Source organism: Heptranchias perlo, chromosome 39, assembly GCF_035084215.1.
Source record: "Heptranchias perlo isolate sHepPer1 chromosome 39, sHepPer1.hap1, whole genome shotgun sequence".
NCBI classification, from domain to species: Eukaryota; Metazoa; Chordata; class Chondrichthyes; order Hexanchiformes; family Hexanchidae; genus Heptranchias; species Heptranchias perlo.
Window position 1 is genome coordinate 3610962 of NC_090363.1, and position 27564 is coordinate 3638525.

Below are 27564 nucleotides of genomic sequence, written 5' to 3' on the forward strand. Positions count from 1 at the left end.
ATCCCCAAGCCTGATCCTATCTGCGTCCACTCTACAGCAGGGGGTCACCGGATAGCAATCAGAAGTGGGAATCCTGACTCTGTTATTTCCAGCTCCCGAGCTCAGGGGGCCAATCTGGCCAATTGTAGCATCCTCACCGCTGGGCCTTGCAGAATTGAGAGGTTGGAGTAAGGACTCTACTGGTCTAATTGGCTCAATACCTTTACCTCCCTGATTCGATGTCACTGCCTAAGTCAGTCAGCAGAGCAATCGGGAGATTTGCTCCTAACCCCCACTAAGAGTATGGCGATGGTAGTGCAGTGGTTATGGTACAGGACTAGCAAGATAACAGAGCTCTTGAGTTCATAATCCCACCTTGAACAGTTGTGCACATTCCTGCTCTGAATCAATTTGGCTTTCGACCCATTTCCACCTTGAGCTTCCTGAATGTGGGAGTTGAAGGAGGAGATGCGAAAATCCGCAGTTTCGGAGCGAGACAGTCCGGCACATTTGCACTGGATTCCTTTTTTAAGGAAGGTGCAGACTTTTAAATAAAGATGGGTTAGCAGCACTTTTAAAAATAGCCAAGAAAGGGGTTGAGCACGAGAGCTTTAAGTGTCCGTAAACCAATATTCACAGAGCCACAATTACAAATCACGATTACTGTTTCCAGTCGGCGGTACTGTGGGTGAGATTTACCATCAGGCTCAGAGGTTCTGTGCTAGCGCACGGAAAGGGAGGAGGGGGAGAAAAGATCGGCCAAGCCTTCCCGTCCCTGATTATTATCCAGCGATCTCCGCTGGAAGGTGTGCGCGTTAGTTAAGACTAGGGTTGGACTCAGCTACGATGTCCCATTTGTTCGAATAGCCTGCTCACACTCACTGCAACCCGGCAAAAGTCGACGGCTTAATGATAGGCAGGGGAAAAAAATCAGAGGTCGGGACTGGGGGAAAAAAACTAGAAGCTAAACTCTAAAAGGAACACAGCGGGGAGGAACCGCAAAACCAGTTTGGGGTTTGTAGAGCTCAGAAACATAAACGCAGATTATACGGGAGCACTCAGCTCCATTGCTCACACCAGTAAGTCACACAACCAGGAAATTTGCTGAGAAAATCTCTCCCCATACCCTCAGTATTTGAGTTGTGACAGCACTCAAATGTTATCCTCCCACATTTGGGGCAGATTGTCCTGACCCCTTTTGTCAGGGACTATTGGATCGCCTGGGCGCAGCCAACACAAGGAAAATTGAGCGCACTCCTGCCCGCTTATCTGGCCGATTGGGATGAGCGCTCCTTCCTGCCTGATTTTCCTGTATTCACTCCGCCCGGGTGATCCAATCGACCCAGACACGGCCAGGAAAAATCTGCTTGCTATTATTTTCCTTTACAAGGGAGGCCCAAAAGGACTAACCATCTCAGCGCTCCCTATCTGTGTATGTGTGTGTGTGTGTGTGTGTGTGTGTGCGTGTATATGTGTGCGTGCGTGTATATGTGTGCGTGCGTGCCTACACACGTATGTGTCTGATCCTGAGAATGAGACAAGTCGCATTTGGTGAATGGACAGATGAATACAAGTAAAGACAAAGTGTTGAATTGCAGTGGATTCTGACTTCAGGAACAGTCAAAATAAAAAGTTAACAATTTGTACCATTTATCACTCTGGTGTCCTGCCTGTTCATTCCAGTGTAAAACGCAGAGGAGCAGTACATTTACAACACCTCTCGCTGAAAGATACACCCTCACTGTTTACTTCTTTTTCTTACACTAGTCGACCTCCTGTGGCGCCTGCTCACAATCGACAATCTAATAAAGGTATAGTTACTGTGTTACTCGGCAATCTCCCATGGCATTGCTCGTGGGGAGTTAGAGAATACGAGAAAGTCTGAAGTGTGACGGCCAAAGTGTGACAGGAAGTAAGTGTGACGCTTATAGGAATTGTGTGCTATACACAAGACTTTGTAATATATTATAGATATGTTCTATATATCTCCTGCTATTCCATTGCTCAGCTGCCTATAACCACATTTTTATTTTATAATAAATGGGAAGAAAATGTTGAACCCTTCCGTCCCATTTTATATTCTATTTATATTTGATCGAGGTGTTCAAAATCATGAACGGTTTCGATAGAGTAAATAAGGAGAAATTGTTTCCAGTGGCAGGAGGGTCAGTAACCAGAGGACACAGATTTAAGGTGATCGGCAAAAGAGGCAACATGAGGGAACATTTTTTACGCAGCGAGTTGTTCTGATCTGGAATGCGCTGTCTGAAAGGGGATGGAAGCAGATTCAATAATAACTTTCAAAAGGGAATTGGACAAATACTTGAAGGGAAAATATTTACAGGGCTACGGGGAAGGAGCAGGGGAGTGGGACTAATTGGATAGCTCTTTCAAAGAGCCGGATGGGCCAAATGGCCTCCTTCTGTGCTGTACCAACTATGATACACTAGAACCCATCTTTTAACCCGAGAAATTAGTTGAATCTGTCCCGTCATGTCACTTGGTCATGGTCATGTCATTCTTTGTTATGGTTACATGGTAACCAGGGACCAATGACAGATGAGATTATTCAATCGTTGTTTCCACAGACCAATCATTGTGCCCAAACAATCGTTTCCACGGAAGCAGTCATTTAGTTGACAGGGGGCTAATGAACCGTCGCCATGTAAACTAAAACCCACTGAACTTCTAAATCTATCTGGGCCCACCTTTTGGTCCAGACTCCAGTCAATCAAAAGCAAAACAATCACGTGCTTAGCAGCAGCCAATGAGATTGATGGGATGCGCCACAAATAGAATGGTTCTGTGATCGCTGTCGGCCAATTGGATAGCTTGAAAGCATCACTTAAGAGTTTAAAAGTCACATTGGCCAATGGGATAGGTAGAAAGTGTCACTCATTGGGAAAGGTTAGTTGGTGACTGTTGACCAATGAGATGGTTTAAAATGAACACAAACCAATTCTGTTGTATTATAGAGATAGTTTTGCCAACACAATGATGAGAAATGCCAGTGTTGGGAATGGAATGCTTTTTAATCTTGGCTAATAGTGTCAGCATCAAGCACTGCCAGATCAGGTATAGGACGATCCCAGTCACAGCTACACACAGAGTAATACTCCTCAACTCTGCCCCAACTTTATACCTTCACTTCAGCCTCGAATGAGTGGCCCCCATCGCATTGGAGTAACACGGTTCCATTTTCCACAACAAACATACCCTGTGGCATGTAATTTCTGAAAAGTTCTGCCCTCTCTTTCCTCACCCCCATTCCTGCTACTGTTAGAAATAAGTTTAGAAAAATGAAAAAAAAATACAAAATTAATGATCCATTTTAATTGGGAATCACAGGATTAGCAATTCCAATGCCAACCAAGCCAATTATAGCACAGCATCACTTTAAGGAATCAATGATGGCCTGCTGAGGTCGCATTGGCAAACCCACAGGAAATTGCCCATGACAACATTAATCAATAGATAACCTCACACCATTACACATCAACAGGTAATGTCTGTCACACCATTACACATCAACAGGTAATGTCTGTCACACCATTACACCAACAGGCAATGTCTGTCACACCATTACACCATCAACAGGCAATGTCTGTCACACCATTACATCATCAACAGGCAATGTCTGTCACACCATTACACATCACCAGGCAATGTCTGTCACACCATTACATCAACAGGCAATATCTGTCACACCATTACACCATCAACAGGCAATATCTGTCACACCATTACATCATCAACAGGCAATGTCTGTCACACCATTACATCATCAACAGGCAATGTCTGTCACACCATTACACCAACAGGCAATATCTGTCACACCATTACACATCACCAGGCAATGTCTGTCACACCATTACACCAACAGGCAATATCTGTCACACCATTACACATCACCAGGCAATGTCTGTCACACCATTACACCAACAGGCAATATCTGTCACACCATTACATCATCAACAGGCAATGTCTGTCACACCATTACATCAACAGGCAATGTCTGTCACACCATTACACATCAACAGGCAATGTCTGTCACACCATTACACCAACAGGCAATATCTGTCACACCATTACACCATCAACAGGCAATATCTGTCACACCATTACATCATCAACAGGTGCCCTCTCACACTATTACATCATCAACAGGTGACCTCTCACACCAGTACATCATCAACAGGTGCCCTCTCACACTATTACATCATATGCCTGGTCTCTGCCCCTTTTAAGCTGCTCTGGGATTGCCCGGCTTCCCTTGAGGGGCAAGGCCAGACCTCCATGTGTAATAGGCACCTCTGTTATTGAGGTGGAAAGTGGTCCTTCCCAGCCTCCTGCATCTCTTTCTCCAGCTCGCGGTCAGGGGCCACCCAAGCATAGGGGCACCCAAGAACGTGGTCGTAGTGTTTGCGCCAAGAGTTTCCTCAGAGTCTGAGGGGGTCCGACAACAAACTGAAGACAGGCTCGAAGGCAAGTGACAATTTTTTGTTAAATCTGCAAGTCATTCCCTAGGCCAACAGCAGCCAGAAGGCTCTCCAAGCTCACTTGTCCTTCCAGCTCCGTTTCCCAGTGCAAGGCTCAACCTGCGCTGGGGAGTGTGACCAGGTCATATTAAAGGTCCGGCCTACCAAGCCAGGCCCAGCAAACTTCGGGTGCACTGTGCCTGAACAGCACCAGGACTCAAGTCTCCGGAGTGGGACTGGAACCCAAAGCCTTCTGACTCAGAAGCAAGTGTGCTACCAACTGAACCAAGGCAACCACGTATCCAACAAAAGTCTTGTGAAATATGGGATGCTGCAGTCACGAGAAACCCAACATTTTATCCTCCATGTCCAGCAACAAAACTCAAAATGGTTGGTATGGGAAAAGCAGATTGAACTCACCAACAGCCCATGGTGATAAAAGGGCATATTTGAAATAATTACACGTTAAAGATTCAAAGAAACAAGAGCTGTTTGCTCTCCCAATGGCATAAAGAGTAAATGAATCACCCAGTTTGGTCTTTAGTTATACAGAGCAGGAAGTCTCAGGTTCGATCCACACACACTGCTGAATTAGCCCATTTCAGGTGGGCAGTTAGAAGTTATTTACAAGACCTGGAAATGTCTGAAGGAAAGAAAAAGTTCACCTTCGGCTGCAGAGACACAAGGGAGCACTCAATTGCTGGAAGAGGTACAGAGAAGTGACTCGAGGCCCACCCTCAGCCTGAGAGCACTGTCAGGGGGGAGTGGAGAAACTGGGGCTATTTAGTCTTGACAGTGTCGGCCTGGGTAGCAAGCATCAGAAGGTTGTGGTTCAAGCCCTACTCCAGAGACTTGATAATCATAATCCAGGCTGACACTTCAGTTCTGAGGGAATGCTGCACTGTCAGAGGTGCCATCTTTCAGATGAGACTTTAAAGGTTTGCAAGGTATAAAATGCTGAATACCGACAGCAGGCAGGTGGGAAGAATTTCGAATGGCAGGTGACATCTGGACCTGTGCGTCACAGTTCATTCCTGTACAGGTTTCCTGATTGTACTGTCAATGAGGAAATGGTCTAAAAATGGCTGTTGGTGGAAACCATCATTTTACATGAATGAGTTCTTCATGGAAATGTGTTTTGACCAGTGACAATGTGGCTTGGACACTCTAGGGATTAACTCTCACCACTTATGCGATTGGGCAGAGATAGTAATGACAGATATAGTTAAAGGGTGATGAGTGCTTTCAATGATTTACCAGGTAAGGTAATGGACTCTAAGTGAGGAGATAAAGATCCATTGGTTATTTGGATGTTGTGTTGGGCGTGACGCCGGACTGGGTGGGCGTGGCGCCGGACTGGGTGGGCGTGATGCCGGACTGGGTGGGCGTGACGCTGGACTGGGTGGGCGTGAGTGGCGCCGGACTGGGTGGGTGGGCGTGGCGCCGGACTGGGTGGGCGTGGCGCCGGACTGGGTGGGCGTGGCGCCGGACTGGGTGGGCGTGACGCCGGACTGGGTGAGTTGGATCCTGAGCTGGTTGCCTAGGTGAGTTGAAATGCGAGAGAGGTAAATTTATTTGGCGAAATGGTACTTTTATTGCCCTGAACTTACTCTAATGTTCTTAAATCTTTCGATGTATGAACTCCTTTCTGAGTGCAGAGAACATGATTTCGTTTAGCGGTTTAAAGACTAACATGCTTCCTTACCATGTCAGAGAAGCATTAGTGCCTTGGTAAGGCCCCTTTTTCTATCTGAGGGAATGACCTGTGCAACACATGCATCACATTGGTCCAAGCATCAGTGGTAGGTAAAGACCAGGTGAAAGCACAAATATTGGCTGAACATCCCAGTGCACGGGGGAAATTGGGAATGCACCAATGACCATTTCTGGGAACGGTGCAAAATTCTGCCCAATACCTCTTTATCCAAGAAAGCTCAGTTGAAACTGGAGTGAATGTATTAAAAAGATTTCTCATTAAAGGGATGCTCTAGGTGATCTGAGATACTGCTGGTTGGTTTAATCAACCTAATGCCTCTGCGCCTGAACAGAACCAACACAGCGATGCACTCTAATCATAGTCCTTTCTGGACTAAGGCCGACAGAGCCCATTAAATGATAAATGTATCGGCTAAGTACATTAATCAACCTCAGGTCCAGAGCTGAACTCTTCATACTGTAAAACATTAGTAACATTTAGAGGACAGAAAGCAAATTAATTCACAAGGCAATAGATACTGTAAGTGCTTTAATCAACCTGGAGGCAGCTATTTGGAGCCAGGTCTGGAGTCAGACCATGCATCTATTGGCACACAACTCCTGCTAAACCATTTCTAATCCAGACCAGCTTTCAATGCAATAACTATTGAATAATCCCATCAGTCCCGTCTCGTTGAGTGACACCATGATGGAAGATGAGGACATGGCCCATCGGAATTTCCTAGTATTAGAAAAACAGAGGCAGTGATTGAGCAGAACTGGGTTCCTGTGCCAAATTCTGGCCCCTTGCACACATGCCGGTTCTTCTGGAACCACACTCCCAACCCGAGGAATCTTGTGGCCTGGAATATCTGACAGCAAATTGAAACCACTCTGCTGGCTACAGGCGAGGCCAGTGCCATGACCTGAATGGGAAAATAAGGGCATGGCGGGCAGGCTGGGTGAAACAGTAAACTAGAAGAAGATGGTGAACATGATAAGCCCATCAGATCACACGTCCTTTATGGAACCCAACTGACTTTCATTCCACTGGTGTAGACGACAATCTATCCCAGTAGCTAGCCGTCAGCAGGAATAGGTACACCAAGGGGTTAATGGTCTCTGTGAAGAACAGGCTGGAGAGTGACCAACCATGAAAGAGAAGCAATGGGTCCTAGGGTCAATCTTACCTGATCTGCAGGTGAAAGTATCATCCAAACGGGAATCGATGTGTGAAAGGGTTAACACTGTCCACGAGCAACAGGCCGGTGGCTGATTGCAAATAGCAATAATTGCATGAATGGGTTGTCAACATCAGGGAGATGATAGAGGGGACATTTATGATTGAAGTGACACAGATTACAAACCCATTATTTTTGAGCCTAGAAGTTCTTGTGACTTTTATTAGCAAACATTCGCACGACATTCCTCAGTCTGGCATCGTAACGCAGTCGTTAATCAACTTATTTTAAATGGGTCAAAACCTTCCTAATTCCGTAACCTCCTCCAGCCCTACAACCCTCCTCCAGCCCTACAACCCTCCTCCAGCCCTACAACCCTCCGAGATCTCTGCGTTCCTCCAATTCTGGCCTCTTGCGAATCCCCTGGTTTTAATCACTCCGCCATTGGCGGCCGTGGCTTCAGCTCTGGAATTTCCTCCCTAAACCTCTCCGCCTCTCTCTCTCCTCCTGTGAAGCGCCTTGGGGTGTTTCACTACGTTAAAGGCACTAAATAAATGCAAGTAGTTGTTGTTGTTGCTAAAATAATACATGGAGGAATGTCGCGTAAAGGCATCAAGCATTGCGCTGATATCGGTCCTCAGTAATTCCTAGGCTATGCAGTTATCGTTATGTTTAAGTGATTCACGCTGAAATAGTTTGCAAACCCAGATGGGTAATTGTCAGTCCTAAAGAGTGACCATTGGCGGGGCTGACTGATCGAGCTCGGTGTGTTGCTCAGAACATCAGTTGAAGGAAATTCCACACAAAAGCCACAAGTTTGTGCCATCACTGCTGGGCAGGCAAAGGGTTAAAGGAGCCAGCTGGCACAAAGTAACCAATAGGAGCTGAACAACCCTTGCTGGAAAAGATTAATGTCGGTGATTGATGTGGCAACGGAGCAATCAGAAGGGGGGATTGACCACAGGGGGGATGTGCCCTTGTGCTTTCAGCACCACTGAGCAACGAGGAGGAGGAGGAAGAGACTAAAGATACATTGCCAGGTTAGCTTGAAAGAGCTACTTTGCACAAGTCCAACTGATAGGGGATGGGAGCAGAAAAAAGAACTCCTGCAATTCGTCTCATCAATTTAGATTGATTCTTTTTTTTTTCTTCTTCTCTGTTTCAACAAATGTGAGGCTTCCAGTGTTTTTGTTTTGTTTTAACAGAAAGACCATGTCTACTGAAAAAACAGGTAAAATTGTTTTCCCTTATGATTGCAGTGACGCTGGCTGTGCCAGAAACCCAGATTAGTGGTTTCGGTTTGGATGTATTGCTGGGGTCAGATGTGCGGAGAGATTATTAAAGGAACGCTCCCAATTATGTGACATTTTAAAAATGCGAATCATCCATCAAAGCAACATGTTGTTAATCGTATTATTATTGCAACTACCATTAACGTTTTGATGAAAATGAGCATGTTGATGTTCTGGGATTACCAGGACCCAGCGGGAGTGAGTTGGCGTTTAGTGGGACACGTGCCTCCTTGCTGTACAGTGACTAATGTTCTGTTTTCCTGTATCGTTCCTTTCTCATTGGCTGTAGATCGGCATTGGTTACAAGCTGGCTGTTTAATCTCCATGGCGAAGTTTTTCAGAGACACCAGTGGTGCTGCTTGCATTTATGTCCAGCTGCTTTTCTCTCTTGCGATCTCTCCGTCTCCGCTCCCTCTCTCGGTGCAGAGGACGGGTAACGGTACAGGGCACACAAGCTTCTTCATGGTCAGTGCTGCTGTGAGATTGGCTGGACAGGACGTGTGCCTCTTCAAAGCCCAATCGGTCATTGGCCCACCCCTCCCCCTCTCCCCTGACCCTCTCCTCTCTCTCCCCTGACCCTCTCCTCTCTCTCCCCTGACCCTTTCCTCTCTCTCCCCTGACCCTCTCCTCCCTCTTCCCCGACCCTCTCCTCCCTCTTCCCCTGACCCTCTCCTCCCTCTTCCCCTGACCCTCTCCTCCCTCTTCCCCTGACCCTCTCCTCCCTCTCCCCTGACCCTCTCCTCTCTCTCCCCTGACCCTCTCCTCTCTCTCCCCTGACCCTCTCCTCTCTCTCCCCTGACCCTCTCCTCTCTCTCCCCTGACCCTCTCCTCTCTCTCCCCTGACCCTCTCCTCTCTCTCCCCTGACCCTCTCCTCTCTCTCCCCTGACCCTCTCCTCTCTCTCCCCTGACCCTCTCCTCTCTCTCCCCTGACCCTCTCCTCCCTCTCCCCTGACCCTTTCCCCTGACCCTTTCCCCTGACCCTCTCCTCTGACCCTCTCCTCCCTCTCCCCTGACCCTCTCCTCCCTCTCCCCTGACCCTCTCCTCCCTCTCCCCTGACCCTCTCCTCCCTCTCCCCTGACCCTCTCCTCCCTCTCCCCTGACCCTCTCCTCCCTCTCCCCTGACCCTCTCCTCCCTCTCCCCTGACCCTCTCCTCCCTCTCCCCTGACCCTCTCCTCCCTCTCCCCTGACCCTCTCCTCCCTCTCCCCTGACCCTCTTCTCCCTCTCTCCTCCCTCTCTCCTCCCTCTCTCCTCTCTCCTCCCTCTCCCACTCCCCCTCTCCTCCCTCCCCCACTCCCACTCCCCCTCTCCTCCCTCCCCCACTCCCACTCCCCCTCTCCTCCCTCTCCCACTCCCACTCCCCCTCCCCTCTCCTCCCCCTCCCCTCTCCTCCCACTCCCCATCTCCTCCCACTCCCCCTCTCCTCCCTCTCCCACTCCCCCTCTCCTCCCACTCCCCCACTCCTCCCTCTCCCCACTCCTCCCTCTCCCCACTCCTCCCTCTCCCCACTCCTCCCTCTCCTCCCACTCCCCCTCTCCTCCCTCTCCCACTCCCCCTCTCCTCCCACTCCCCCTCTCCCCCCTCTCCTCCCTCCCCCCCCTTCCTTGCCCAGGAACTGACAAGGCTTTCCCCCGCAGCACATTCTGAGAAGAAGGGTCTATCAGGAGAGGAGCCCGACTCGAAAAGCAAAGTGTAGTCCCTGTCTGGGTGGGATTTGGGCTGTGGGAAGGATGGGACGTTCTGTCAAACGCCCCAAAGCAGGGTCTTCACCTCCTCTCTGATCCCAGCATTAATGGAATGTGACAGCTCTGGTAATGGACAGGACGATCCCTCCTCTTTCCCTCTTAATTTAAGAAGTTTATGTAATTTGAGGATTTTCTTGTTTACAAATTGACCATTTCTGTGGCTCTGCTGTTTCAAGTGAACATTTATTCTCCAGTTCACTAAAATTAGGCCCTTTGAATATTACAGTAACTGGATTAACAACTCTGATTTAAAAAAAAGCGGACAAAGGAATTTCACACCCAGACACGAATCATTTTTAAAGCAATATGCAGAGTTTAATTGCTAGGCACGGCGTTTGGGGGAATTAAATCCCATTTCTCGGTACGTCTAGGTTTCTCATTTTCATAATCCCTTTTTGCACTGTAATTCAGTATTTACGCTGCTGTTAAATCCGGTAGACAATGTTTTTGGTAATGGAAATTTATTGGTGCAGGTCTGACATCTGCATTTTGATGCAGGGATGCAGTCATGTCGAAACCGGCCCGAAGCTACAATCTGACACAGAGCGGATGTGAATAACAAGCCCTCCCCAACATGGATGGGTTTATTAAAAGGGAGGTCAGTGTAAGATAGAGAAAGGCTCAGAGCTAGAGGCAAAGTTTAGATAGATACAGATAGAGATATACTGCATAGACAGATAGACACAGACTTTAGATAGATACAGATAGTGATATACTGCATAGACAGATAGACAGATAGACACAGACTTTAGATAGATACAGATAGAGATATACTGCATAGACAGATAGACACAGACTTTAGATAGATACAGATAGTGATATACTGCATAGACAGATAGACACAGACTTTAGATAGATACAGATAGTGATATACTGCATAGACAGATAGACACAGACTTTAGATAGATACAGATAGTGATATACTGCATAGACAGATAGACACAGACTTTAGATAGATACAGATAGTGATATACTGCATAGACAGATAGACACAGACTTTAGATAGATACAGATAGTGATATACTGCATAGACAGATAGACACAGACTTTAGATAGATACAGATAGTGATATACTGCATAGACAGATAGACACAGACTTTAGATAGATACAGATAGTGATATACTGCATAGACAGATAGACAGATAGACACAGACTTTAGATAGATACAGATAGTGATATACTGCATAGACAGAGATAGACACAGATAGGGATATACTGCAGAAAGACAGACATAGAGAGAGAGAGACCGACAGGCTTTAGATAGGGATATAGGAGTAGATTTTTAAGATACCGCCCGGTACTGCCGTTGTGGATCGCCCTCCCGTTATAGAAACCTTCTCATTTTCTTTTCCATTGACTTCATTAGAAAAAAAGTCGGTGCAGAGTGTAAGAAAGCCTTGCTGATTCGCTAACACCCACTTTGTGTTCTCGCCGAAGTAACTCACTCCCAGAGAAAAATAAAGACAGAGTTTAGATAGAAATGGATAGAAATACAAGGTACATTGCAGAAAGATAGATAGAGACGGGGCGTGAAATTCGACATTGGGCGGGACACAAAACAGCTGGAATCACATTCACCGCCCATTAGAACACACCCCTGATATTCAATTCTATTAAAGTCAAGCGTATGACGAACGGCCGATGCGATTTTACCCGTTTTGCGTCCCTGCCCAAGGTCCAGTTTCACCCCACAAACTTTCAATAGGAATATACTACAGAGATAGAAAGATAGAGTTCAGATAGATACTGATAGGGGTATATTGTAGAGACACAGATAGAGAGTTCAGATAGATACAGATAGGGGTATATTGTAGAGACACAGATAGAGAGTTCAGATAGATACTGATAGGGGTATATTGTAGAGACACAGATAGAGAGTTCAGATAGATACTGATAGGGGTATATTGTAGAGACACAGATAGAGAGTTCAGATAGATACTGATAGGGGTATATTGTAGAGACACAGATAGAGAGTTCAGATAGATACTGATAGGGGTATATTGTAGAGACACAGATAGAGAGTTCAGATAGATACTGATAGGGATATACAACAGAGACAGAGATAGAGAGAGTTCAGATAGATACAGATAGGGATAGACTGTAGAGACAGAGATAGACAGAGAGTTCAGATAGATACAGATAGGGATATGCAACAGAGACAGAGATAGATAGACAGAGATAGATACATACTGTAGAGATAGAAAGACAGAGTTCAGATAATACAGATAGGGGTATATTGTAGAAACACAGATAGACAGAGAGTTCAGATAGATACAGATAGGGATATACAACAGAGACAGAGATAGACAGAGAGAGTTCAGATAGTTACAGTTAAGGCTGTATTGCAGCGGGTGACAGAAACAGTGTGGGGTGAGAACAGACGATAGGATGAATCGGCCGCCTGTTTTACACCTGCCTGATTTTCTTTTTCTGTTGAGGTCAATAATTGATATAGATAGAGATTTGCCGCAGAGAGAGAAACTTCAGATAGTTACTATATTGCAGAGAGCAGGGGAGAGAAAGATTTCAGATAGACACAGATAGAGGTACACTGCACAGAGACAAAGACAGAAACAGACAAGCTTGTGATAGCGAGTGAAAAATGGATACTGCCCAGAGGCAGAGAGAAACTTCCAGTGGATATAGATCGATATTTGCTGCAGAGAGATAGAGAAAAGGAGTTTATTTGGATACAGATAGATATATATCCAGAGATAGAAATCAGAGAGATACAGATTCCTATATAGTGCAGAGAAACAGATATCGATAGAATCATACAGCACAGAAAGAAGCCATTCGGCCCATTGTGCCTGTGCTGGCTCTTTGAAAGCACGACCCAATTAGTTCCACTCCCTGCTGCTCTTTCCCCTGTAAATGTTTTTCCTTTTCAAATATTTTCCCAATTCCCTTTTACTTATTATTTACATTCCCTTTACAAACTTCCTATCGAATCTGCTCCCACTGCCCCCTCAGGCAGCGCATTCCAGATCGTAACAACACGGATCTTGATAAATAGAGAGAAAAAGATTTCGGATAGATATGAATTACAGAGCGACAGAGATAGAGAAACAGAGACAGAGACAGAAATGTTGATTTTCAATTTGCCACGCGGGCGTAAAGTCAGAGATGTAGTTCAGCCACTTGTTACAGCAACTGCCCATTTTCCATTGACATTAATTTCAGTGGAAATTAAAATTGGGCAGTTTCTATAACAGGCGGGCGATTCGCGATGCCAGATTCACACCCGGGCGGTAAGTTGAAGATAGAGAGAGACACATATAGAGACAAGCTTCAGATAAATACAGATATAATGACAGAGAGAGACAGGCTCCAACAGATACATACACTGCTATTACTGTGGCTAGATACAGACACGTGAATATTTGCATTGCTATACACTAACACGTGGATGCCCGTTACAGCATGGCTTTCAAATTGTCAGGTGCGACATTGAAATGGGGGCAACACTGGGAAGTTTTTATTTTATCCCCCTCTTATTTCCCGAGATTTTGCATTGAAACGACAGGGACATTGATACTAGTTTGGTACTCACCCTTTCAATGGTAAAATCTGCGTGTGGATTGATTGACAGCTCGGAGCTAGCGGCCCCACTCGGGGCTCTCAAACTATTGTTTTCATGGTAGCATTCAAGAATTATTTGGCCATTTTGCAAAATCACTGGGATGTTGAGAGAAAATCTTTCCTGTCAGTTGGTGCGATCGTTGCATCGTCTTTCGGATGAGACGTTAAACAGAGGCCCCTGACTGCCCTCTCGGGTGGACGTAAAAGATCCCATGGCCACTACTTGAAGAAGAGCAGGAGAGTTCTCCCCGGTGTCCTGGCCAATGTTTATCCCTCAACTAACTTCACTCAAAAAATATGATGATGTGGCCAATACCACATTGCTGTTTGTGGGATCTTGCTGTGCGCAAATTGGCTGCCACGTTTCCTACATTACAACGGTGACTACACTTCAAAAGTACTTCGTTGGCTGTGGAGGGTGTTGGGACCTCCTGATGTCATGAAAGGCACTCTATATATGCAAGTTTTTTCTTTAACAATGACTATTGCATTTGTTTTGCTGTTTTCAGTTGTTGTGAAAATAAATCCAGTATTTTTCCACTTGAAATATTTCACTAGCATCATTTCAGGCACAATTCCATTCATTTCACAATGCTTTAATGACCCTGTTTTGAAAATTAATTTTGAAGCAACCGGTTGAGGAATCATTGGGAAGGAGTTACGGTCGGTCTCAACGGGGGATGGGAGATGCATCCCCTGACATGGGTATCGGCCGTGGATCAGTGGGGAGCACCTTCATCTCTGCAGCAGTAGGTTGTAGGTTCAAGTCCCACTCCAGAGATTTGAGCACAAAATCAAGGACTGAGGGAGTGCTGCACTGTCGGAGGTGCCGTCTTTGGGATGAGACGTTAAACCGAGGCCCCGTCTGCCCCCTCAGGCGGGCATAATAGATCCCATGGTCACTATTTTGAAGAAGTGCAGGGGAGTTCTCTTCATCCCTCAACCCAACATCACTGAAAAGCAGATTATCTGGAGAGTATCACATTGCTGTTTGTGGGATCTCGCTGTGCGCACATTGGCTGCCATGTTTCCGACATTAGAACAGTGACTATAAATCAAAAAGTATTTCATTGGCTGTAAAGCGCTTTGGGACATCCTGAGGTCATGAAAGGTGCTATATAAATGCAAGTTATACCTTTCCGAGAGATAGGTAAAGAGGTTCATCGATTTTCAGTGGCGTTGATATGGACACGGGCATGGATACCCAGTTTTGAAGTAAACATACTGTGTGTCCAGGCCACACCTCCAATGTTTTACTCAGGCTGATATACTGGAGACTGTAAGGATGCCGTGTAACCCAGCAACCAGGCTAAAATGCCGTTACCATGTTGGTGCCACCCGAGCCGTTACCATAGCAGCAGCAACAGGAGAGGCGGTATCCTCACTGTGGCGATCCCTCTCGCTGTTACTTTTCCTATCATTTCCCAGTCACTGTACCCTCCCTACTGCTGTCCTCCTCCCTGTGACTGACTTCTCCCTGTCCCTGTTATTGTCCCCTCCCTGTGTTATCCCCCTCCTTGTTTCATACAGACACCTATTGGCCGATAGAGACAATTAGACACAGGTACACCAAGACAGGTGCACACATGTACAAGAACATGCATATAAATACACAAATTACATTCATAAACATAAATAAATACTTATATATCCAAGTACTTTACTAAAATGTATTGGGGTATATGCTTGCTGACCTACATTGGCTCCCGGTCCAGCAACGCCTCAAATTTAAAATCCTCATGTCCAAATCCCTCCATGGCCTCGCCCCCTCCCTATCCCTTTAACCCCCTCCGGCCCTACAACCCTGCCAGAACACTGTGCTCCTCCGATTCTGGCCTCTTGCGCATCCCCCGCTCCCTTCGCCCCACCATTGGCGGCCGTGCCTTCAGCTGCCTAGTCACCAAGCTCTGGAATTCCCTCCCTAAACCTCTCCGCCTCTCTACCTCTCTCTCTCCTCCTCAATGTCGCTCCTTAAAACCTACCTCTTTGACCAAGCTTTTGGTTGCTGGTCCTAATATCTCCTTCCGTGGTTCAGTGTCAAATTTTGTCTGATTATGCTCCTGTGAAGCACCTTGGGACGTTTAGTGCTTTATTTAGTTGTTGTTGAATGTGTATTGAGTTGGTACCAAGCTCCACACTCCAAGATTTCACACCCCATCTTGTTTATTTGATGCGCATTCCCAATGAGGAATTTGATGTGACCGTTTGTATCTTTTTGACATATATCGTAGAATCATAGAAAATTTACGACACAGAAGGAGGCCATTTGGCCCACTGTGTCCGTGCTGGCCGAAAATGAGCCACCCGGCCTAATCCCACTTTCCAGCACTTGGTCCGTAGCCCTGTAGGTTACGGCACTTCAGGTGCACATCCAGGTACTTTTTAAATGAGTTGAGGGTTTCTGCCTTTACCACCCTTTCAGGCAGTGAGTTCCAGACCCCCACCACCCTCTGGGTGAAAAGATTTCTCCTCAGCTCCCCTCTAAACCTTCTACCAATCACTTTAAATCCATGCCCCTATATAGACACACAGAGACCATTCTGTATGAATGCAGAGAGATAGATTAAAAAATAGACAAATAGATAGGAAGCACGAGAAAAGACAAACAGATAAATAGACCTCATTGGATGGTGAGGTCCAAGGCAGATAATAAATCAGTTGGACCACACTTGGAGTACTGTGAACAGTTCTGGTCTCCATATTATAAAAAAGATGTAGAGGTACTGGAGAAGGTGCAAAAAAGATTCACAAGGATGATACCAGAGGATATACTTAGCAGAAAAGGCTGAACAGGCTGGGGCTTTTTTCTCTAGAAAAGAGAAGGCTGAGGGGTGACCTGACAGAGGTCTTTAAGATTATGAAAGGGTATGATAGGGTAGACGTAGAGAAGAAGTTTCCACTTGTGGGGGAGTCCAAAAGTGGGAGCCATAAATTTTTTTTTATTCGTTCATGGGACGTGGGCATCGCTGGCGAGGCCGGCATTTATTGCCCATCCCTAATTGCCCTTGAGAAGGTTGTGGTGAGCCGCCTTCTTGAACCGCTGCAGTCCGTGTGGTGAAGGTTCTCCCACAGTGCTGTTAGGAAGGGAGTTCCAGGATTTTGACCCAGCGACGATGAAGGAACGGCGATATATTTCCAAGTCGGGATGGTGTGTGGCTTGGAGGGGAACGTGCAGGTGGTGTTGTTCCCATGTGCTTGCTATTCTTGTCCTTCTAGGTGGTAGAGGTCGTGAGTTTGGGAGGTGCTGTCGAAGAAGCCTTGGCGAGTTGCTGCAGTGCATCCTGTGGATGGTACACACTGCAGCCACAGTGCGCCGGTGGTGAAGGGAGTGAATGTTTAGGGTGGTGGATGGGGTGCCAATCAAGCGGGCTGCTTTGTCCTGGACGGTGTCGAGCTTCTTGAGTGTTGTTGGAGCTGAACTCACCCAGGCAAGTGGAGAGTATTCCATCACACTCCTGACTTGTGCCTTGTAGATGGTGGAAAGGCTTTGGGGAGTCAGGAGGTGAGTCACTCGCCGCAGAATACCCAGCCTCTGACCTGCTCTTGTAGCCACAGTATTTATGTGGCTGGTCCAGTTAAGTTTCTGGTCAATGGTGACCCCCAGGATGTTGATGGTGGGGGATTCGGCGATGGTAATGCTGTTGAATGTCAAGGGGAGGTTGTTAGACTCTCTCTTGTTAGAGATGGTCATTGCCTGGCACTTGTCTGGCGCGAATGTTACTTGCCACTTATCAGCCCAAGCCTGGATGTTGTCCAGGTCTTGCTGCATGCGGGCTCGGACTGCTTCATTATTTATCAGTGAATATAAGATAGTCATTGATAAATCCAATAGGGAATTCAGGAGAAACTTCTTTATCCAGAGAGTGGTGAGAATGTGGAACTCGCTACCAGGAGGTGGTGTTGAGAGGATTAGTATAGATGCATTTAAGGGGAATCTAGATAAACACATGAGGGAGAAAGGAATAGAAGGATATGCTGATAGGGTGAGATGAAGAGGGGAGGGTGGAGGCTCTTGAGGAGTACAAAGACTGGCATAGACCAGTTGAGCCGAATGGCCTGTTTCTGTGCTGTAGATTCGATGTAATTCTATGTCATAGATAGCAGGGAAAGAGCTAGTTGGAATAAAAAGTTTCTCCCACTGCTCACCTTGAATTTTGTGCAAAAGCAGTGGAATTACAGTAACAGCTCGTGCATCTAGTGAGGAGACAGTCGTTCAGATCTAATTCCAGCTCTGTGCCAATTCTCTCATAAGATCGAATCACTCATCGTCATCAGACAGCTGGGCTGCGTCAGCAAGCCTTTCCTGGAGCCTGCTTCATCTCAAACATGACAGACCTCCTCCATCGGGACTGTGCCTCAGTTATCGGACGGGCCCCGTCCCCACTCTTGCTGCCCGCAGCCCACCACGTGATCGTCAGGGGAACTTCTAGTGGTTCGATTCCACTGACCCATTGGGAATGTTAGCAAAGCAGTCATATATTTATTGGGGGAGAAGCTTGCGGTTAAATAAAAATTGTGATTAAGTGAAAGAGCACGTTTCGGGAAAGAATGAAAGACTCTCATTTCTGTAGCACTTTTCACAACCTCAGGACGTCCCAAAGCGCTTTACAGCCGATGAAGTACTTTTTGAAGTGCGGCCACTGTTGTAATGTAGGGAAATGAGGCAGCCAATTTGCGCACAGCAAGATCCCACAAACCAGATAATCTGTTTTTTAATGATATTGGTTGAGGGATAAATATTGGCCGGGACACCGGGCAGAATTCCCCTGCTCTTCTTCGAAATAATGGCCATGGGATCTTTTACGTCCATCTGAGAGGGCAGACGGGGCCTCGGTTTAACATCTCATCTGAAAGACAGATATAAATGTAATAGGCTACAGGTATAACACCAGGTACAGGTGAATAAATAGGTGGCAGTTCAGATAGAGTCTCAGATTGAAGTCAATGGAGAGTGATATCAGGAGAAGGTAATGAACCAGCATCACTCCTGATCTCGTCAGACTCCTGCCCGACGAGTTAGGTTAAAATTGTCCCTGGCCTGATGGGAGACTCTGCCCGTATCCTTAATACCTGCGGTTATGATTTTACGAACAGAGGAAAGTAGCTCAATACTGAAGAACTCAGAGAGTTGATGTGGAGAGGTAATGATCACACATTGGATGGTAAACTCTCTCCCTGCTCCCGTCTCGGATCAAGCACCAACTTCAGTGGACAGGGCAGATTTTTAAAAACACCGCTTGTTATTTTAACTATTGTTCAGCGAGTGGCACTGAGGGGTTCTGACATTGATGAGAGGTTAATAAGGAAGTTAGCGAGATAACAGACGGCAAAGTGGCATCGCGGAACCTGGAGCTACCGCAAGAGCAGTTCAGTCCGTTTTATCAGGGAAACACCGGGGAGATCCAGGGAGACTGTGGGGTGCACGTTATAAATAATGAGATTGCACCTATCACAGGAAGGTGCCCATTTTTGACGGGTTAGAGCTGTGACAGGTGCACCCATCTCTGGGCAGACGCAGGGTGAATGGACTGAGTGTATCGAGTGAAACGAGCATTGGAAATGGGAATATTGGGGGGGTCAGCAGAAAGGCTTGTTCGCTCAGATCAGGGATTAAAGGGGTGCCGAGTGCAAGGGAAATTGTTTGGGAAGTTTACTGTCATCACAACCTGGCAGATTTCAGAATCTCGTGCAGTGTTTAAAAAAGAAACACTTGAATTTATCACATTGTCGAGATGCCTCAGTGAGACTCATACAATGGATTACTTTGGGCTTTGCAGTGGTTGGTGTTACACAGACTGTGGTATTTGCATATCTTTACATATTTTTAATGGCATTAGAGAGGAATGCTGATTCATGTATTATGCCTGGTGCATGAATTTATGCAATGGGTTTTTGTTTGACCTGGAATTCTCTGCTACCTATATTTTTTAACTCTCTGCTCGGTACTGTTACTCGGATACCGGGTGCCATGTTCAAGTTAGGCAGAAAGAATTTGCATTTATATAGCACCTTTCACGACCTCAGGATGTCCCAGAGTGCTTTACAGCCAATGAAGTACTTTTTGAAGTGTAGTCACTGTTGCAATGTAGGAAACACAGCAGCCAATTTGCGCACAGCAAGTTCCCACAAACAGCAATGTGATAATGACCAGATAATCTGTTTTAGTGATGTTGGTTGAGGGATAAATATTGGCCAGGACACCGGGGAGAACTCCCTCGCTCTTCTTCGAAATAGTGGCCATGGGATCTTTAACGTCCGCCTGAGAGGGTTTAACGTCTCATCCAAAAGACGGCACCTCCGACAGTGCAGCACTCCCTCGGTACTGCATTGGGGAGCGTCAGCCTGGATTTTGGGCTGAACTCCCTGGAGTGGGACTTGAACCCATGACCTTCTGACTTAGAGACAGTGAGTGCTACCCACTGAGCCACAGCTGACAATATTCATACCTGCAGCTGGGCACTGAGTACATCGGCACACTTTTCCACTGTGGCCAGCCTCGTAGCCAGAGCCAAGCTTGTCCTCAAAACACACACCCACCCACCTTGATTGGTGTGGAGGGCAGTCAGTGGATAATTATCACAAGTGGGGATCCTGTCTGTTTTTCAAGGGGCTCAGAGACCATTTACCCAGCGTGAAAATGTGTGTCTGGGCACATCTAGTGAAGACAGGGTCACTCTCAGCTGTGTTACTACTCTCCCCGTATGATTGAATAGTTAGGCTCACAGATCAAGAATGGTCTTTTGGGTTGAGTTCTGGAGAGTCCTAGTACTGAGACCTATGAATCTCTGTCTCTAGAGAAAATTAGAAAAACTTGCAACCATTTTCATCTGGGGACGTTCATTTCAGGGGTAGGGGGTAGGTCTGTAGAAAGATTACAAGGGACATTAGGTTAGCATTACGTTTTGTGTATTGTAACCTTAACCTGGCACTGTGGCTTCTAGACTCCAATCAGTTAGTTGCATTTTAGATTCTGACTACAGGATACGATTGGGTTGAGAGGGAGATACACATAAATCCAAACACACATTATGGCGCTCCTGGGGCACACTGGGTGTGTGTGTATCAGGAAATTCCACACTCCTGATGTGAACCAGGTGTTCTGAAAGTGGAAAATCCTAGCCAGTCTTTCAGTTCAGCTCCTACTGGCCATGAGTTTGCAACACAAAATTATTTAGCAATAACTGGCAATATCACTCACATATGCCATAAGCATGATTAGTCAGGCATGGAAACAGTGCATTGAGGAGTGCTCCTTTGAGGTTGGGTTCAGACTTGTTGGAGAGGTTTTGGGGGGGAAGTTACATTTAACCCCATACTGACCTGGATCCTGAATGTGGGGAAATGTCCCATTCCCCAGCCCGGAGATCTCACCGTTTAATCAGCACAGAGATCCTACCTACTCGAAAAATTAAAGCTCAGAAAATGTTTTGATGAAAACATGTTTAAGTTCACAGCTGATGGCACCCAGCATCCTAAAGACACAATTTAAAGCTTTGGAATTGTAGCAGAAAAGTCTGTTGTGTAATGGATGTAAACAAGGTCTGAATGACATAATTTGTAAATCTGTTCCCCTAATTGCTAGACACCTTGAGTTTCACAAAGACAGAATGTATCTTTTCTGACATATGGGACTAGTCAATCATCTAATTAACCTAAATCATACATGCAAATTAGCATAATGAGCTAATATATCAGACCTAATAGCCTGAAAATTATACTCTCCTATTTGGTGAATTATTAATGAAAATCTAGCACAAGATTATAAATCCAACACTCCAACACCAAACAACATCATCAAGTCCCACACTAATGGTAAAGACAAGTCATGGCCTTGTGTTTATTGTAGATAAGAACATCTGCACCTCATGGCTTGTGATGTCACTTGTACCCCTCGATGGGATTATTGACTTAATTCACTGATATTGATTTTTCTTATCTTCTATATCTAAATATTGGGTCACATGTCATATAATATTCCTACATTATTGCAGTGACCAAACTTCAAAAGTACTTCATTGGCTGTAAAGCACTTTGGGACGTCCTGAGGTCATGAAAGGCGCTATATAAATTTGGACATTTATCGCCGTTTCTTCATTGTCGCTGGGTCAAAATCCTAGAACTCCCTACCCAACAGCACTGCTGGATCTCCTTCACCACACGGACTGCAGCGGTTTAAGAAGAAGGCGGCTCACCACCACCTTCTCAAGGACAACTAGGGATGGGCAATAAATGCCAGCCTTGCCAGCGATGCCCACATGCCCAGAATGAATTTTTAAAAAGGTCGGAGAGAGGGCTGGCTACAACACTGCAGCCCTGATTCTCCAACTCGCACTCCCCTGCCGACGCAATTCCCCGCTGGGGATACAAGATTGCGGAATTAGCCCCATTGTGTTCACTTTTAGGAAGGATGTGCTGGTCCTGGAGAGATTCCAACGACAATTCACCAGAATGACAGCTGGGATGATGGGACTGAGTGGTGAGGAGAGATGGAATGTCCTTGGGTAATATTCCCTGGCGATAAGGAGGTTAAGGGGTGATCTGATTGAGATGTTTAAAATGATTAAAAGGAACTGATAGGGTCAGATAGCTAACTCTTCCCTCTAGTCTGGGAATTTAGAACAAGAGGGACGTTAGCTTAGAATTCAAGATGAGCCAATTTAAGAGAGCCCAAGAAAATGTCTTCACACAAAAGGTTGGGAGAATGTGGAACTTGATATTAAGGGAGGCCCTGGAGACTTGAATTTATGGGGTAGCGATTGGTCGTGGGCGGGCGGTTATCTAATCGGCTGCTCGTTATAGCCCCCACTCCACATTCACTTCCCCGGACGTTGTTGGAACCGAATATCGGACGAGGCGTTTAATGGGTGGCCAATTCGATAAAGCCCGCATTACGCTACTGCCTAGAACAGATTTCAACCCCAAGAGTCCATCCCACTGACGGGCGAGGCTAGAATTAAAATTAAAATTGTCAGAAAATCGCGGGCAGCGTGCGTCCAAGCTCCTGATGTTGTAAAGCAGATTTGTAACATCAGCTCTTAGACTTAAAGTCAATGAGGGTATGAGAAGGGAGGTTGATTCTCACTTGGAAAGTAAGGGTACTAATGTATATGGAGAAAAGATAGGGAAACGGGAGTCAAACGACATAGCTAACAAAAAGGCAGAGGACCGCGATGGCTCGCGTAACCTATTTCTGTTCCTGTGTTCCCAAAACCCTCATCCGTGCCTTGGTTACTTCTAGGCTTGACTATTCCAATGCTCTCCTGGCCGGCCTCCCATCTTCCACCCTCCATAAACTTGAGCTCATCCAAAGCTTTGCTGCCCGTATCCTAACTCGCACCAAGTCCTGTTCACCCATCACCCCCTGTGCTCGCTGACCTACATTGGCTCCCGGTCCGGGAATTCTCATCCTTGTTTTCAAATCCCTCCATGGCCTCGCCCCTCCCTATGTCTGTAACCTCCTCCAGCCCTACAACCCTCCGAGATCTCTGCGTTCCTTTAATTCTGGCCTCTTGCACATCCCTGATTTTAATCACTCCACCATTGGCGGCCGTGCCTTCAGCTGTCGAGGCTCTAAGCTCTGGAATTCCCTCCCTAAACCTCTCCGCCTCTCTACCTCTGTCTCCTCCTTTAAGATGCTCCTTAAAACCTACCTCTTTGACCAAGCTTTTGGTCACCTGTCCCAATATCTCCTTATGTGGCTCGGTGTCAAATTTTGTTTGATAATCGCTCCTGTGAAGCGTCCTGGGACGTTTTACTACGTTGAAGGCGCTGCATAAATGCACATTGTTGTTGTGGAGTAGAAGTTTATCCCAGCTGGTAGCACAAAACAGAACTGAATATCGTGTGTGTTGCTTAACGGTCGGCAAATGTGATTCCACCTGTTTTGCATCCCCCGCCCGAGTCCAAATTTCACCCTCTGAGACATTCCCCACTTCCTTAGCTTTCGTCACCCTTGTGTGGTGCGATTTTCAGCATCAGAAAACGTCTTGGTTTCAGAAATGATTCATTATAAATAAACACTAACAATAATTGCTACTCGGTCCACACGTGTGCTGTGAATCACAGCGGCTGTCACAAGGCACTTGTTTTCCCGATTTAAAGGTTACATTCAGCTGCTTCTAATTTCAAAATTACATTAAAATGAACACTCATAAATAAAAAAAAAATCCACATCAAATCAGCTCACATAGCTTGATAGCGTAACAATGACAGAGTTTACTTGGGAACAAATGGCTCTTGTTTTCTCATAAAGAATCCAACAAGTGGGAGAGAGAGCCAGTGACTGATTGATTTTTGTTATTTATCATTTTACGCTGGAAAATGTGAAGCAGATCCTTCTTCTTTCATCCATCAGAGAAAAGAGCTTGCATTTATATAGCGCCTTTCACGACCTCAGGACGTCCCAAAGCACTTTGCAGCCAATGATGTACTTTTTTTTGAAGTGTAGTCACTGTTGTAATGTAGGAAATGCAGCAGCCAATTTGCGCACAGCAAGATCCCACAAACAGCAAATGGGATTATGACCAGATAATCTTGTTTTTTTAATGATGTTGTTTGAGGGATAAATATTGGCCCAGGACACCGGGGAGAACTCCCCTGCTCTTCTTCGAAATAATGGCCGTGGGATCTTTTACGTCCACCTGAGAGGGCAGACGGGGCCTCGGTTTGACGTCTCTTCTGAAAGACGGCTCCTCCGACAGTGCGGCACTCCCTCAGTACTGCACTGGGAGTGTCGGCCTGGATTTAAAACGTACAGAAGTGAAACCCCCAGAGCCCCCTACCCCCACTGTACCACATTCACATCACCCGACAGGCTCTTGAAGGACTTTAAGGATTTCAACCTCTACTACTGTCCCTGGCAGTCTGTTCCCAGTGTCGATCACTCTGCGTTTGAAGAAATTCTTCCGACATCAGTCCAAAACTTGCTTATCACCCATTTAAACCTGCACCTCTTGCCTGTCTTAGTTTACCTTGAAGTAATGGTCCGGACTTTACCTTTTCTGTACCATTTAATGGCCGTTGGCAGGCTATTCGGCCGTGGGGACATTGCATCCTGTTCCTGTTCTCGCTCAATCTCGGCAGTGACAACAAGGGTCACTGGGTGGCGATGGGGAACGGGACCCCTGGCGGATATTTCCCTCCCTAACCCCGGGGGGGTCACTGAAGTCAATTTTAGGGCCCGTATCATTTCCCTGGCTGCGACATGTGAACTCACCACAGACTTGGGGTGCATTACACTTCAGATTTAACTGAAGAGCCTGCTTGCTCGTAGTGTGATTTTTGTCTGTAACGTAACATAGAAAATTTACGGCTCAGAAGGAGGCCATTCGGCCCATCGTGTCTGTGCTGGACGAAATAGAGCCACCCAGCCTAATCCCACTTTCCAGCACTTGGTCGATAACCCTGTAGTTCACGGCGCTTTAAGTGAATATCCAAGTACCTTTTAAATGTGATGAGGGTTTCTGCCTCTACCACCCTCTCAGGCAGTGAGTTCCAGACCCCCACCACCCTCTGGGTGAAAAAAATTCTCCTCAGCTCCCCTCTAATCCTTCTACCAATCACTTTAAATCTATGTCCCCTGGTTATTGACCTCTCTGTTAATGGAAATAGGTCCTTCCTGTCTACTCTATCTAGGCCCCTCATAATTTTGTACACCTCAATTAAATCTCCTCTCAGCCTCCTCTGTTCCAAAAAAAACAACCCCAGCCTATCCAATCTTTCCTCATAGCTATAATTCTCCAGTCCTGGCAACATCCTCATAAATCCCCTCTGTACCCTCTCTAGTGCAATTAAATCTTTCCTGTAATGTGGTGACCAGAACTTACGCAGTAATCAAGCTGTGGCCTAACTAGTGTTTTATACAGTTCTTGCACAACCTCCCTGCTCTTATATTCTATGCCTCGGCTAATAAAGGAAAGTATCCCATATGCCTTCTTAACCACCTTATCTACCTGTCCTGCTACCTTCAGGGATCTGTGGACATGCACTCCAAGGTCCCTCACTTCCTCTACACTTCTCAGTATCCCCCCATTTATTGTGTATACTCCCTTGCCTTGTTTGCCCTCCCCAAATGCATTACCTCGCACTTCTCCGGATTGAATTCCATTTGCCACTTTTCTGCCCACCTGACAAGTCCATTGATATCTTCCTGCAGCCTACAGCTTTCCTCCTCACTATCAACAACATGGTCAATTTTTGTATCATCTGCAAACTTCTTAATCATGCCCCCTACATTTAAGTCTAAATCATTAATATATACCACAAAAAGCAAGGGACCTAGTACTGAGCCCTGCAGAATCCCACTGGAAACAACTTTCCAGTCACAAAAACACCCGTCGACCATTAGCCTTTGCTTCCTGCCACTGAGCCAATTTTGGTTCCAATTTGCCACTTTCCCTTGGATTCCATGGGTTTTTACTTTTTTGACCAGTTTGCCATGTGGGACCTTGTCAAAAGCCTTGCTAAAGTCCATGTAGACTACATCAAATACGCTACCCTCATCGATCCTCCTTGTTACCTCCTCAAAAAATTCAATCAAGTTAGTCGGACACGAACTTCCCTTAACAAAACCATGCTGACTGTCCTTGATTAACCTGTGCCTTTCTATACTACGGTTTATACTGTGTCTCAGAATTGATTCCAATAATTAGCCCACCACCAAGGTTAGACTGACTGGCCTGTAATTACTAGGTCTATCCTTTTCTCCCTTTTTAAACAACGGTACAATGTTAGCAGTCCTCCAATCCTCCGGCGCCACGCCTGTATCCTGGGAGGATTGGAAAATGATGGTCAAAGTCTCCGCTATTTCCTCCCTTGGTTTTTGTAACTGCCTGGGATACATTTCATCCAGGCCTGGTAATTTATCTACTTTCAAAAATGCTAAACCCCTTAATACTTCCTCTCTCACTATGTTTATCCCATCCAATATTTCACACTCCTCCTCCTTAACGACAATCTCTGCATCGTCCCCCTCTTTTGTGAAGACAGATGCAAAATATTCATTAAGAACCATACCCACATCTTCCACCTCCACACACAGGTTACCTTTTTGGTCTCTACCCTTTCCTTAGTTATCCTCTTGCTCTTTATATATTTATAAAACATTTTTGTGTTTTCCTTAATTTTACTTGTCAGTATTTTTTCATGCTCTCTCTTTGCTTTCCTAATTTCCTTTTTAATTTCACCCCTGCACTTTCTATACTCCTCTAGGCTTTCTGCAATATTGAGCTCTCGGTGTCTGACATAAGCTTCCCTTTCTTGCCTTATCTTACCCTGCATGCTCCTTGTCATCCAGGGGGCTCTAGATTTGGCAGTCCCACCTTTTTCTTTGTGGGAACATGTTTACTCTGCACCCCTTGAATGCCTCCCACTGCTCTGACACTGATTTACCTTCAAGTAGCTGTTTCCAGTCCACTTTTGCTAAATCACTTCTCAGCTTAGTAAAATTGGCCTTTCCCCAATTGAGAACTTTTACCCCTGTTCTATCTCTGTCCTTTTCCATAACTACACTAAATCTAACTGAATTATGATCACTACCACCAAAATGCTCTCCCACTGATACTCCTTTCACCTGCCCAGCTTCATTCCCTAAAACTAAATCCAGAACTAAC

General features: G+C 46.0%; 1 protein-coding gene across 1 annotated transcript in view; it reads left to right on the plus strand.

Annotated features, from left to right (window-relative positions):
- Positions 1-8450: 8450 nt before the first annotated feature.
- Positions 8451-27564, plus strand: part of prrt1 (proline-rich transmembrane protein 1) — a 33035-nt gene continuing 13921 nt past the window's right edge. Inside the window, exon 1 of the mRNA XM_067973894.1 lies at positions 8451-8564. Within this exon, the coding sequence (XP_067829995.1) occupies positions 8546-8564 (19 nt within the window). The 5' untranslated portion in view covers positions 8451-8545. The remainder of the gene's footprint in view (positions 8565-27564) is intronic.